The sequence below is a fragment of the Callithrix jacchus genome, chromosome 12 (assembly GCF_049354715.1).
Source record: "Callithrix jacchus isolate 240 chromosome 12, calJac240_pri, whole genome shotgun sequence".
Classification (NCBI taxonomy): Eukaryota; Metazoa; Chordata; class Mammalia; order Primates; family Cebidae; genus Callithrix; species Callithrix jacchus.
In genome coordinates, this window is record NC_133513.1 from 39,141,980 (window position 1) to 39,154,175 (window position 12,196).

The window sequence follows — 12,196 nt, forward strand, 5'->3', positions numbered from 1 at the left end:
CATCCTTCCATCCACCCATCCATCTACCAGGCATCCATCCATCCTTTCATCCACCCATCCATCCACCAAGCATCCATCCATCCTTCCATCCACCCATCCATCCACCAACCATTCATCTATCCTTTTACCCACCCATTCATCCACCATTCACCCATGTATCCACCATCCATCCATCCTTCTATTCATCTATCCATCCATCCATCCATCCACCAAACATCCTTCCATCCACCAAGCATCCATCCATTCTTCCATCCACCCATCCATCCACCAAGCATCCATCCATTCTTCCATCCACCCATCTATCCACCAAGCATCCATCTATCCTTTCATCCACCCATTCATCTACCATTCACCCATGTATCTCCCATCCATCCATCCTTCCATTCACCTATCCATCCTTACATCCATCCATCCATTCATCCATTCATCCATCCATCCATTCACCAAGCATCCTTCCATCCATCCACCAAGCATCCATCCACCCTTCCATCCACCCAAACTTCACCAAGCATCCACCCATCCTTCCATCCACCATCTACCCATTCATCCACCATTCACCCATCTATCCACCATCCATCCATCTATCTATCCATCCAACCATCCATCCACCCATCCATCCTTCCCCCCTTTTAGCCAACAAATATTTGTGAAGCACCTCCTCTGTATAGGCCAGGCACCATTCTGAGATGTGGGGATATGGCAGCAAATAAGACATGCATCTACGGCTCTACTGGGGTGCAGGTCCTGGGATGTGTAGGTGAAGAGTAGACCACAAGCAGCAAACCAGTGAATGGGAGACTTTCAGGTAGCGGGACAGAGTGTTGGCAGGGGTGGGAGGTGGTGACCAGAGGAGCAGTCTCACTGAGCTGATTGATCAGCTCAAAGTATGAGTTTTGCACTGAACTGCTGTGACTGACCCATGACTTGGTGTAATGCCTGATCCCAGAAATGCCTCTAGTAATGTGATGGAAATTTTATGTCTGTTGAATCCAATAATAAAACATTTGGTCTCATATTTTGTATCATTTTTCTAGTAATCCATTTTTGTTCTACACAAATTTTACAAAATGAAAGAAAATATATTGGTCTTTCCCCAGAGGGAGCTTGAGAAGCACTGGTCAAAGGCAGAGAGAAGCCAGAGGGGCTGAGGCCCAGAGAAGACAGGGCCAGAGAGGTGGACAGGCCAGGTCCTGTGGGGATGCAGTGGCAGTGGGGAGGAGCTGTCACCTTATTCTTGGTGCAGTGAAAGCCCTCAGGAGGCTTTAGCATGAAGGGGCATGATTGGGTTTACATTTTGTTTTTTTATTGACCCTGCTTATATGGGGAGAATGGACTGAAAGGTGTCACAGGAAGAGCAAGGAAGGAGACTGTGGCTGAGAAGGAAAGTGACATCTCATGGGGGCAGCAGGGAGGCAGGAGGGAGCTTGGGGACATGGTGGGGAGGGAGAATGACCACATCTGAGCACCATGGGTTACTTGGGGGTGCAAGGGAGAAAGCAGAACAAGCACAGGTGACTTCTAGGTTCTCAGACTCACCAACAGGGCGTGCAGGTACACTGACTGAGACAGCACGACAAGGTGAGGGGCGGGTTGGGGAGCAGGGAGGAAGAGGCAAAGCTCTCCTGGGCTCATTTGCAATGACTGAGAGACAACCCGGTGGGGATGGCTGGGGCTTGGATGAGTCAGTGTGGGACTCAGGGGAAGGGCACAGCTATATTTTGTGTCTATTTGTGTGACTGTCTTGCCCAATAGTCTAAGGACTCTTGAGGGAAAGACGAGGCCTTATTTCTCTTCATCTTCCCAGCATAACTATGTTGCAAAGGGAATAAGTGAATGAAGGAATGAATTAATTAATTAAAGATTCAAAACAGGCACTCAGGCAAAAGTTCCAGTCTTAAGCCCTTTTCGATCATTGGGCACGGGAACCTACACGTGGATATGCATGGGTATTCATGTCTGTGTGAGTGTGCACACGCACATGTGAAAGTCTGGGATCAGAAGGAAAGTGATGTCTCATGGTGGCAGTCAGTGATGAATGGGCACCAAGTCCCCAGGCCCTGAGAGAAAAAGGCTGTTTGAAAAAAAAGACAGGACAGTGAGCTGGAGGGGTGAGTTCTGGGAGGAAAGAGAGGGCTGTCCACCAGGAAGGGAGAGACCAAAGATACACCATGAGGAGACAGCAGCCCAGAGTTTAGTGACCCATGGCATTTAGAGAGCAGTGAGCAGAGCGGCCATGAGCACGTGGTGCAGGAATGCCCTGGACAGCCTGAGCTGCTCCACCCTGAGAGCCTGGGAGCCCTGCCTACCGCTCTCCAGAGGGAACAGCCCTACCTTGGTGGGGATGCAGAACTGAACCTCTGTCACAAGGCTGAGTAAAGACTGAGATGGATCAAGTTGAACAGAGAGTGAAGTTTGCCCATTGTCCCCTCTTTGCTCTGCCACCTCCCATGTGTGTGACCATGGACAAGTTACCTAACCTTTCTGAGCTGTAGCTTCCTCGTCTGTGCAAGGGATGCTTCTTTGGGCCTCTTTCTCTTATTCCAGCTTCTAATGCCCTTATAGTCTCTACTTTGAGAGACTTGGGTCCTCCAGACCCTCTTACTCTCCCTGTTGCTTGCAGACACCCTCCTGCTCTCGCTTGGCCAGGAGAGGGACTTTCCTCCTAAAATCAAAAAGAGCCTGCGGTGCTTGAGCAGCCCTCTCCATCTGTCAGAACAGCCTTGTGTCCACGAGCTTGGTGGAATTGAGGACAATCCCACTTAGAATCTCTGGCTGGGGAGACCATTCCGCCAGAGGGCAAAGCAGAACCCCCCATCACCTTACTCTACCAACTCTTCCTTCCCTGCCTTCCGATGTGTTCTCCAGCTTCAAATGAATTCATGCCACCTGGGCACATACGTGTGGAGGGAGGAGGCATTTTTAAAAGATCAAGGAAGGATGGTGCTTACCCCAGGAAAAGGAACAGTTAACAGTCAGGCCAGCTGGGCTAAAGGTCATCCTGACGGTGGGGGAGTAGGTAGGGGCAGGGACTCCTGCTCTGTGCCAGGAACCAGGAATGGGAATACAGAGCTGGAAAAAGACAAGGGCCCTGCAAAGGAGATGACGCATAGGCAGACTGCACTACAACAGGGCACCCCCCCCAGTCCTACCTGTCCAGCAGGGCCTTGTAGCTGAGTACACCAGAGATGAGGCTGGCTGCAAACCTGCAGGGAGAAGGGAGGCCTGAGCCCTTCCTCCCAGGGCCTGGCTTCCTCCCTCCCTCCCTCCCTCCCTTCTGCCTTCTTTCCCCGCTTCCATCTTCCTTCCATTTCCTTCCTCTTCCCTCCTTCCCTCCTCCCCCACCCCCAACAAACTCTGTGATCCGGGGCTGCAGTGTGCACTAATCAGATGTGGTTCCTCCCCGCAGCCCAGTGCTGTGAGCCCACCACAAGCCTCGAAACCATTCTCATCAAAATGGTTCTTTGGTGAGAACTGGGGGTGGAGCAGCTCTTGGGTAGAGGAGAGGGAACTGGAATCACCTTGAAGAGGAGGAGGAGCGGAGAGGGAGAAAGAAGACAGGAGAGGCCACAGAGCAGGCAGGAAGGGGCGGATGGTGAAGGGGCTGGACTGGGCGGGACCCCTGGCCTTGTGAAAAATTGTCTCCAGGGAAAAGCCAGTAATTTGGTCCCCTTCCCCCACCCCCCAGTACTAGTGAAAAGGAAATCAAGTGCTGGGGGAAAGACACCAAGAACCGAGCTGAGATCTGCCATCCCGGGATGCTGGGCGTGGCTTAATTGCACCCGGAGGAAAATACCCCCTCAGATGAAATTGCAACAACTGTTTTGAGAAGTCATTCATCTGTCCATGCCTTCCTTCTACCCTGAGGAGACCCCAGCTACAATGGGAGGGAAAGATTGACACCTGGTAAGAGGGAGGTGGGGGGTCTTCCTGGCAAGGCTTCGCCCTGTGAAAAGGTGAGGTGGGCCCTGCCTCTTTTCCTTGGGCCACTTTGGCCTGCCCTCCCTCTAAACTGTCCCCAGCATTTGCCTCACTCAGGTCTTAAGACCAGACTCTGAGAGACTCCGGCAGGGAGACCCTTTTTCCCTGCCCCCATCCTCCATTGTCATCAGTGGCCCAGAGGCCCTTCCAACGGCTCAGTGAGCTCTGAAATTGCAGCAGATGGCACAGGCTCTGGCTGCTGGCAGGGAGGAATTGTTTCTATCCTTCTGGGGCCTCTGTTTAGAGCTGGAGGCTCTGGAGGGAAGCAGAGGGTCCCTCAGACAGCCTGGGGCAGTATATCCCAGGGACAAGTACTGGCGGGATCCAGGGACACACGCCTCCTCCTAGGGCCACGGATGGTGGTCACAGAGACATTTAGACCTATCACCTCCATGAGTGTCCAGTCCACTGCAAGATAAATATAGACTAAGGCTGACCGTGTGATTGTCACTTGAGTGCAGCTACACCTCACCTCGCTCCCGACCTGATGACTCGGATGACCACTATCTCAGGGCATTTGGCCCCAGGAAGCTCAGGCAAAGCTCCAGCTTTGGCCTTTCTTTGCTGGCACCGGGGCAAGGGCCCCTGCCTTGGGTGGGTCCCCAGGCTATGAGCTAGGAGCACCAAGGCCTCACCTCAGCTGATCATCGGTGCCAGGGAAGTGCTGCCGAGCAAAGATCACGGCAGGGCTGGAGTTGACAGGCAGGGCCAGGCGGTTGTTGAGATACATGTCATTCAGCCAGTACTCAGACACCTGCAGGGGAGGGCAGGGAAGGCTGTCACACCCCTCCCAAGCAGGCCCATCTTGACAGCCCTGAGACAAAATCAGGACACTTCACCAGAGCATTAATATACTTCTTCCACAAACATACGCTGAGCCCCAGGTATGAGCCAGAGCCTGGGAGCTCCCCAGTCACCAGGTCTGTCCTTCACCTTTGCCCCTCCCATCTCCTTTCTTCTGTCCCAGCCCCCATTATGGTGCTTTTGTGCTACATTGCTGTCCTCTGCCTGTCCTTATGGGTCTCTCCTTCCTGCCTTTCACCCTCTCTGCTTCCCGATGTGATCTCTGTCCCCTATTTGCATCCCTGGTTTGTCCCCCTCTTTCTCTCTCTGTATTTCCCATCCCTCACTTTGTCTGTTTCTCACCCTTGTCCCTTCCTGTCCCCTGCTTGTTCTCATTCCTGTCCCCATCCCTGTCCCTTGTCTCTTCTTCTGCCCTGTCATTGTCCCCTATGCGCCTCTCACTGAAATCCCTCTGTCTCTAGGTCTGCCTCCCACCCATCTTCTATGGGTTCCTGGTCGGCCCCTCTTACCCAGTTGGCTGTCTTCTCCTGACGCTCCAAGAGTTTCTGCTGCAGGGTCTCACCGAGGCCACCAGGGGCCCCAAACCGCTGTACAATGGCCTGGCTCTTCCTAAACTGCTCCTCGGGCACCAGGTGCTGCATGCACTGCAGGTACGTGTCCAGAGTTTGCTGCAGGGGGGGCACAGGCAGTTTGGGCAGCCCCTGGAAGACAGGGTTTATAGGCATTGTGCCTCTCGTATGTGCGCCCATGCGTGCCCCCAGGTTGGTCCCTAGTATCTGTGTTGTTCTGCCCCTATCCTTCTTCTCTGTCCTGGGACCTGTCCATTTCTAGGGCTCAGCTCAGAAAAATTCCTGTTTGGTGTCCCTGATCTCATTGTTCTCTACCCCCAGAAGGACATGAAGTGCAGAAGAAAAGACCAGGATATTGGCACCAGACAGACCTGGGTTTGTACCCTCACGCTGCCACTGACCAGGTCAGCAAACTTGGGCAAGTCACCCTCCTTCTGTGCCTCAGTTTCTTCCTCTGTAGATAGGGAGTAGTAATCCCTGTCTCTCATAGGATCAAACAGATAATAGATATGGCTTATAAGCCATAAAGGATGATCTGAGATGAAGTAGTCCTGTTATTGATATTGTTGGTTGCTGGTCACTCTTAATTTAGAGATTGTTCCCAGCTAGGGTTCCAGAATCGAATTGATCTCTGGACCTAAGGGTGCACTCTTACAGAGAGATCTGGAAGGATAAAAGATGGTTTTGGATGAGAGACACAATTCAGTGCTGCCCTAATGATTGGAATTCTGCAAGATGGTTCCTTGGAAGGTGATTCATGCCCTGAGTATCATATAAGTGCCTCCTACTTATAAAACCCAGGCAGGGAATTTTGTTTCATGTGGTGTTTGGGGCAGGGGTGGGGTGCAGTGGATGCTCTTTCTCTCCGAACCTCTCCAAACCTCTGTTCCTCATCCAGAGGACATAAATAACAATTCCTACCTCAGAGGAACACAGAGAGAATTAAATGAGAGAAACAACTGGCCTCAAATCAGCACATTCTAAAATGTTATGACCTCAATGTCTTATCCTTCCAGAGGAATTCCCAAGAGGAAACGCGTCCTCTTTGGGAGCCACGAAGTGTGGCTAGAGTCTGGGAAGAACCCCACCCCCACCCCGCCCTCCTATACGAATGCTGTGCCTCCCAGTTCACCAGCAGCGTTCATCACAGAAGGCTTCTGTGTGACTGCAGTTTTGTGACTTCCCATTTATTAATGAGGAAACAGTCCCAGAGAGTGTACAAGGTCACACAAAAATCTGATGGCAGAACTGGGAACTAAAATCAGTCTTCCATGTCCACTCTGCTTCTTTCTCCTGGGTCATTCTCTCCCTTCCTTTTCACTCCCTTTTCCATTCCTTTCCTTTTTTTTTTTTAGACAGAGTTTTGCTCTTGTTGCCCAGGCTGGAGTGTAGTGGTGCAATCGCTGCTCACTGCAACCTCCACCTGCTGGGTTCCAGCGATTCTCCTGAGTAGCTAGGATTATAGGCATGTGCCACCACACCCAGCTGATTTTGTATTTTTAGTAGAGATGGGGTTTCTCCATGTTTGTCAGGTTGGTCTTGAACTCCTGACCTCAGGTGATCCACCTACTTTGGCCTCCCAAAATGCTGGGATTACAGGTGTGAGCCATCGTGCCCAGCCCCTTTTCTCTTCTTGTCCCTCATGTGGCCAGTGACAATAGGAAGGCAGGACTTTTAATAATATAGGTTAAATTGTACAGTTTCTTTTCCTGTAAAGTGGTGGTAGTAAGCCCTACCTCTCATAGGATTAAAGATCTAATGCATGTGAAAGTGCTTACAAGCCATAAAGGATGGATCTAAGATGAAATAGTCCTGTTATTGATATTGTTGGCTGCTGGTCACTCTTAATTTATAAATTGTTCTCAGCTGAGGCTCCAGAATCTAATCTCCAGGTTAGATTCTGGACCTGAAGGATACCTTTTATGGAGATATTTGGTAGGATAAAAGGTGGCTTTGGATGAGAGACAAAATTCAGTACTGCCCTAATGACCAGAATTCTGCAGGATGGCTCTGGGACACACTGGTGGACACAGTGAGGCACCTTTCTTTAGGGGCTTCTCCTCTGTGCGGTGATAAGTTTCCATGAGACAGCAAAGGTTTCCTCCCTGTAGGCTGTGGAGTGAAGGGGCCGCTTAGAAGCACCTCCTTCCTCTGTCCTTGCTGCTGATGGATGAATGATGGCCCTCCCCCTGCCTGATCCTGCCTGATCCTGCCTCTAGAACCAACATTCTGTAAGATGGTTCCTCGGAAGATGATTCATGCCCTGAGCAGCATATAAGTCCCTCTTACTTATAAAACCCAGGCGGGGAATTTTGTTTCATGCGGGTGTTAGGGGCATTATTCACTTCTCTGGCAGGGGTGGGGTGTCAGTGCCAACTCCAGGCTGCCCCTGCCCTGGGGAATGACGTGAGGACCTGTGTGGGCAGCATCCCAGGCTGCCCTGCCCATCCCCAGCTAGCTAGGTCCAGGCCCCCCACCCAGCTGCTCTGGTTCCTCCATCTCTTGTGGTAGGGGGCAGTCTGTGTGATGGGTGGGTGGGTGAGCATCAACAGAAAGCCCAGCCCAGTTAGTGGTCTGGCCAAAAGGGCTTGACACTGCTCCCCATTCTTCCTGGCTCTGACAGTGCGCTGCGACTTAGCCTGGCTAACAGGGAATCAGCAGTGGGGAAAAGGCAATAAAGCAGAAAATCTCAGCTCAGACATCTCAGCACCCCCCCATTCCCCAGCCCCGGGCTCCTCTCCAGACTCGCTTGGACTTCTGGCCCTGTACTAAGGAAGGTCTTTGGACCTGGGAGTCTCAGGTCAATACTTCAAAACTCCATATTTCCCGGGCAGTTCATGTGAGTCAGGTCCTGGGCTGGACTCGGAGATGATGGAGAAACAGAGCCCGCTCTTAAGGCAGCCACAGACCAATGGGGTAGGGGGGGAGCATGCCAGTGGACCAGAGGTAACAACAGATGTTTGTCAACTGTAGAGGTCAGGGCAATGGAGTGAGCAACTTCTTGGGAAGAAGCCAGAAAATTCTGTTCAGGGTTTCAAATGAGAGCTGGGGAAAAGAGGGAGAGGAGTGGCAAAAAGACAAGTGTGGGAGAGGGCAAATATATGCAGCAATCTGAAATCAGGTGTGATACTCTGTCACCTGAAGGCTGGCTGGGATGGGAGGGAGAATGCCTGCCCAGGGAGGGTGGCATTGTCTCAGGCCAGTGGAGAATATGGCACTTAAGGCTCCAAGGCTGAACTAGCGACAGCAGCTGGAGCTGGATTTGCAGGGCTTGGAGTAGCAATTCAGCCCCATCCTAAGGCAAAATCACTGGGCTTAAAGCTAACAGAAGTGGAAGCTGGGATGAAGAGAGGATAATGGAAAGATAGTGCCTAGCTTAGTCTGGGGATTTGGAAGTTTAGCTCTCAACATTCCCTTAGCACCCTGAGGCCCCTCTCAGCTCCTCCAGGCCCTTCTGGGATCCTCAGCAAGCTGGGGGCAGGGCTCTAGCCTGGGCCTCATGCCAGGAGAGGGCAGCGCTGGGGCCAGGCAAATGCTGGGGGCCGGTCCCACCCAGGACTGTTCTGGAAGCAAGGGCATGTGGGTGGCGAAAGCAGGGTTGACAGAGAGCTCCAAAAGTCACTCACAGACTCCTCACTGCTGGGAGTTTTTGCTGCCATCTTATGGGGGACCTTTTCCAGGATGGGCATCTTAGTGAGTCCTGGTCCAGGGATGCAGAGGTGTAGACCTGGGGACCAAGAAGTGGGAAGCATCAACACAGCAGTCACATAGGCCTGCCACAAACCCTCCACCTCCCACCACTGGACCCACACCCCCTCCCCATGAGGAGGCCAGAGCCTGACAGCTGTGTATAAGGGTCTCATTGCAGGCCTGGTCCCAGTCTCGACTTACAGCTGTATGTGCTGACCACAGTGTTCTCTCTGGACCCCCATATGGGAGAAGTGAGGGTATGCTCTCACGAGGCTGTTGCTACCCAAAGCCAGCTGACCACCCCAGGGCAATTCAAATTGGCAAGGGTCACTGGCAGTATTGGCTTTGCTCCTGCCTGGAACCCAATAGATAAGTACTTTGCTGATCAAACTGTTTCCCATTAGCTTCTCAAGGGTAAGACCATACCTGTTGTGCTCAGTGCTTCATCTCTGGGGCCTGGCCTGGAGTCTGGTATGGTGTAGGGTGTATTCCCTCAGTAGGTTGGCCAAGGGAAAGGAATGCATGCGTGGGTGAAAGGATACGTGCATGAATGGCTCTGAGGCCTTTAAGGCCCTGTGCTCAGGATGTATCTGGGCTAATTGAGAGCCTGGCCTGTGGCTAGGGCAGGGAGGACTCTGGGCCTGCTGGAGGGGTTGTGACCTAGGTAGTCTCAGGTCTGCAGGCTGCCAGTGTAGATGACATGGGAATTGGCCAGGGAGCTATGCAGGGAGGCTGGGCAGCCAGGGCCCCTAGGGGTCATCTGCTTTAGTCTGGGGAGAGGTAGATTAATTTTGAAGGTGCAGTAGAAGTGAGCCAGGCCAAGAGGTCAAAGGCTGTTATTATAAGGCTGTGAGTCACAGTTGCTACACTCTGAGATCCCTCTGAACCTACTAAGCCTGTACAAGCACATACCCATGTTTTCCACCATCCCACCCTCTATTCTCTCTAGAGTCTAAAGTCACATTTTCTTTATCCAGTCTATCTTTGATGGGCATTTGGGTTGGTTCCAAGTCTTTGCTATTGTGAACGGTGTCACAATAAACATACTTGTTCATGCGTCTTTATAGTAGAATGATTTATAATCCTTTGGGTATATACCCAGTAATAGGATTGCTGGGCCAAATGGTATTTCTGTTTCTAGATCCTTGAGGAATCACCACCACACTGTCTTCCACAATGGTTGAACTAATTTATGCAGCCAAAAAAAACCAATGAGTTCATGTCCTTTGCAGGGACGTGGAAGAAGCTGGAAACCATCATTCTCAGCAAAGTAACGCAACAGAAAACCAAATACCACATGTTCTCACTCGTAAGTAGGAGTTGAACAATGAGAACACATGGACACAGGGAGGGGAACATCACACACTGAGGCCTTTTGGGGGGTGGGGGGCTAGGGAACAGCATTAGGAGAAATACCTGATGTAGGTGGCAGGTTGATGGGGTGCAGCAAACCACCATGGCTCATGTATACCTATATAACAAACCTGCATGTTCTGCACATGCACCCTAGAACTTAAAGCATAATAAAAACAAAAAGAATCTAAAGCTGATGTTTAGCTCATTTCCCCGCCCTTCTCCCCACCCAACAGCACCCCTACCCAGAGGCAAATATGGCCCAGATATGGGCACATGGCAGGGTTGTTGCCAGGAACAGAGAGTTCAGAAAGATGGATGAACCAGGCCCAAGGATGGAGGAGACTGGGGCTGCCTTGCAGTGCTAGGCAGAGAATGTAAAGCCCTTGCTGGCACAGTGGGCTTCTTCTTCTCTCTTCTTCTGGGTCCTCAGTCCCCCATCCCTTCCCTCCTCCCTGCCCAGCGATCCCAGCACCAGGCACTCTCGACTGGCTGGTCCCCAAGCCTACCAGTGCTGTGGGTTCGTAGGGGCTGCCCCCAACTGCAAAGTGATTGAGGTGGCATCCTGGTGAGGATTCACTGGAGCATGGCAGTCTTTTGAGGGGACAACAAGGACAAGGTTAGGTTGGTCGCCCTACAGAAGGTGCAGCCAATGCCTTCTCTTGCTCTGGCTGGGAGCCCCGCTGATTCGGGAGACATTAGTCAGGCTTCAGGGACCCTGAGCTTGTAAAATAGGGCAGAGCTGGGCAGGATGGTTTCCTGGAGGTCCCACCTGCCAGCTCTTCTTCCTCCATCACTCCTGGGTGGGTGCAGGGAAGATGTATGTGTGGATATGTCTGTTTATCTGTCTGTTTTGTGCCTCCCACCCATGCTCCTGCTAGCCTGGCTTTTCAAGGGCTGCCTGCTCTGCCCTGAAGGTCCAACCCCAGTCTGGCCAGTCCTCACAGGCTGTCATCAGCTGTGACCTGGCTCTGACTTGCCACCAGTGGCTGCTCCTCCCTCCCAACCCCCTGCTCCCGGGAAGGTCTGGAGAGAGACCGGTGCGATTCTGGCGAGTCGGGTTGGATCCGCGGACCCTCCGACTGGACACAGAAAGCGCAGACCTGGGCACTTAGCAGATGCTGGGCCAAGTGAAGTGAGAACATGCGCTTGGAGTCCAGAAGCCCAGATGGTCAAGCCTCCCCAAGTCCAGGCACCAAAGCAGCTCAATCCCGCAGTTTCCTAGCTGACCCCCGACGGCCGCTGCCGCTGCTGTGCAGGACTCAGTCGGACTCCACCAGTCCTGGGGGCTCTCGGCCCGGTGCTGTCCCGGGATAGAGCCTCTGACAGCCGCCCTCCCTCCCCGCCCCGCTCCCGGCACCGCGCCGGCCAGCCCAGCCCAGCCCTTCTCACCTGCTCTCCTCGGCTCTGCTGCCTCCGCCGACGCTGCACCGAACCGCTCAGGACTATGGGTGGGGGTGTGAGCCGGAAGGGGTGCGGGGCGTGTCAGCAGCGCAGGGGTGGGGGCTGCCGCCTGGGTTCCCCGCAGAGCCTCCGACGTCGCCTGGGTCCCCGCGGTCACCCGACTGGAGAAAGCAAGCTGGCCGCACTTCTCTCCTTCCTCTTGTTCCTCCTCCCTCTCCTCTCTCCCATTTCCTCCCGCCCCCAACACCCCCCTTCTTCTCTCTTCTTCTCGGTCCTCAGTCCCCCATCCCTTCCCCACTCCCCGCCCAGCGATCCCAGCTCCAGGCCTCCAGAATCTACTCGGAGAGCTTCCGGAGGAGGTAGGGCAACAAATTTAGGCTCTAGAAGGGGGCACAGAA

At 52.9% G+C, this 12,196-nt stretch overlaps 1 protein-coding gene across 1 annotated transcript in view; it reads right to left on the reverse strand.

Moving 5' to 3' along the window:
* Positions 1–11,961, reverse strand: part of CHAT (choline O-acetyltransferase) — a 55,701-nt gene extending 43,740 nt beyond the window's left edge. The window contains exons 1-5 of the mRNA XM_035267676.3: positions 11,787–11,961; positions 8,978–9,078; positions 5,292–5,483; positions 4,614–4,732; positions 3,150–3,203 (exon numbers count right to left, since the gene is read on the reverse strand). Of these exons, the coding sequence (XP_035123567.1) occupies positions 3,150–3,203; positions 4,614–4,732; positions 5,292–5,483; positions 8,978–9,040 (428 nt within the window). The 5' untranslated portion in view covers positions 9,041–9,078; positions 11,787–11,961. The remainder of the gene's footprint in view (positions 1–3,149; positions 3,204–4,613; positions 4,733–5,291; positions 5,484–8,977; positions 9,079–11,786) is intronic.
* Between the last annotated feature and the right edge of the window lie 235 nt (positions 11,962–12,196).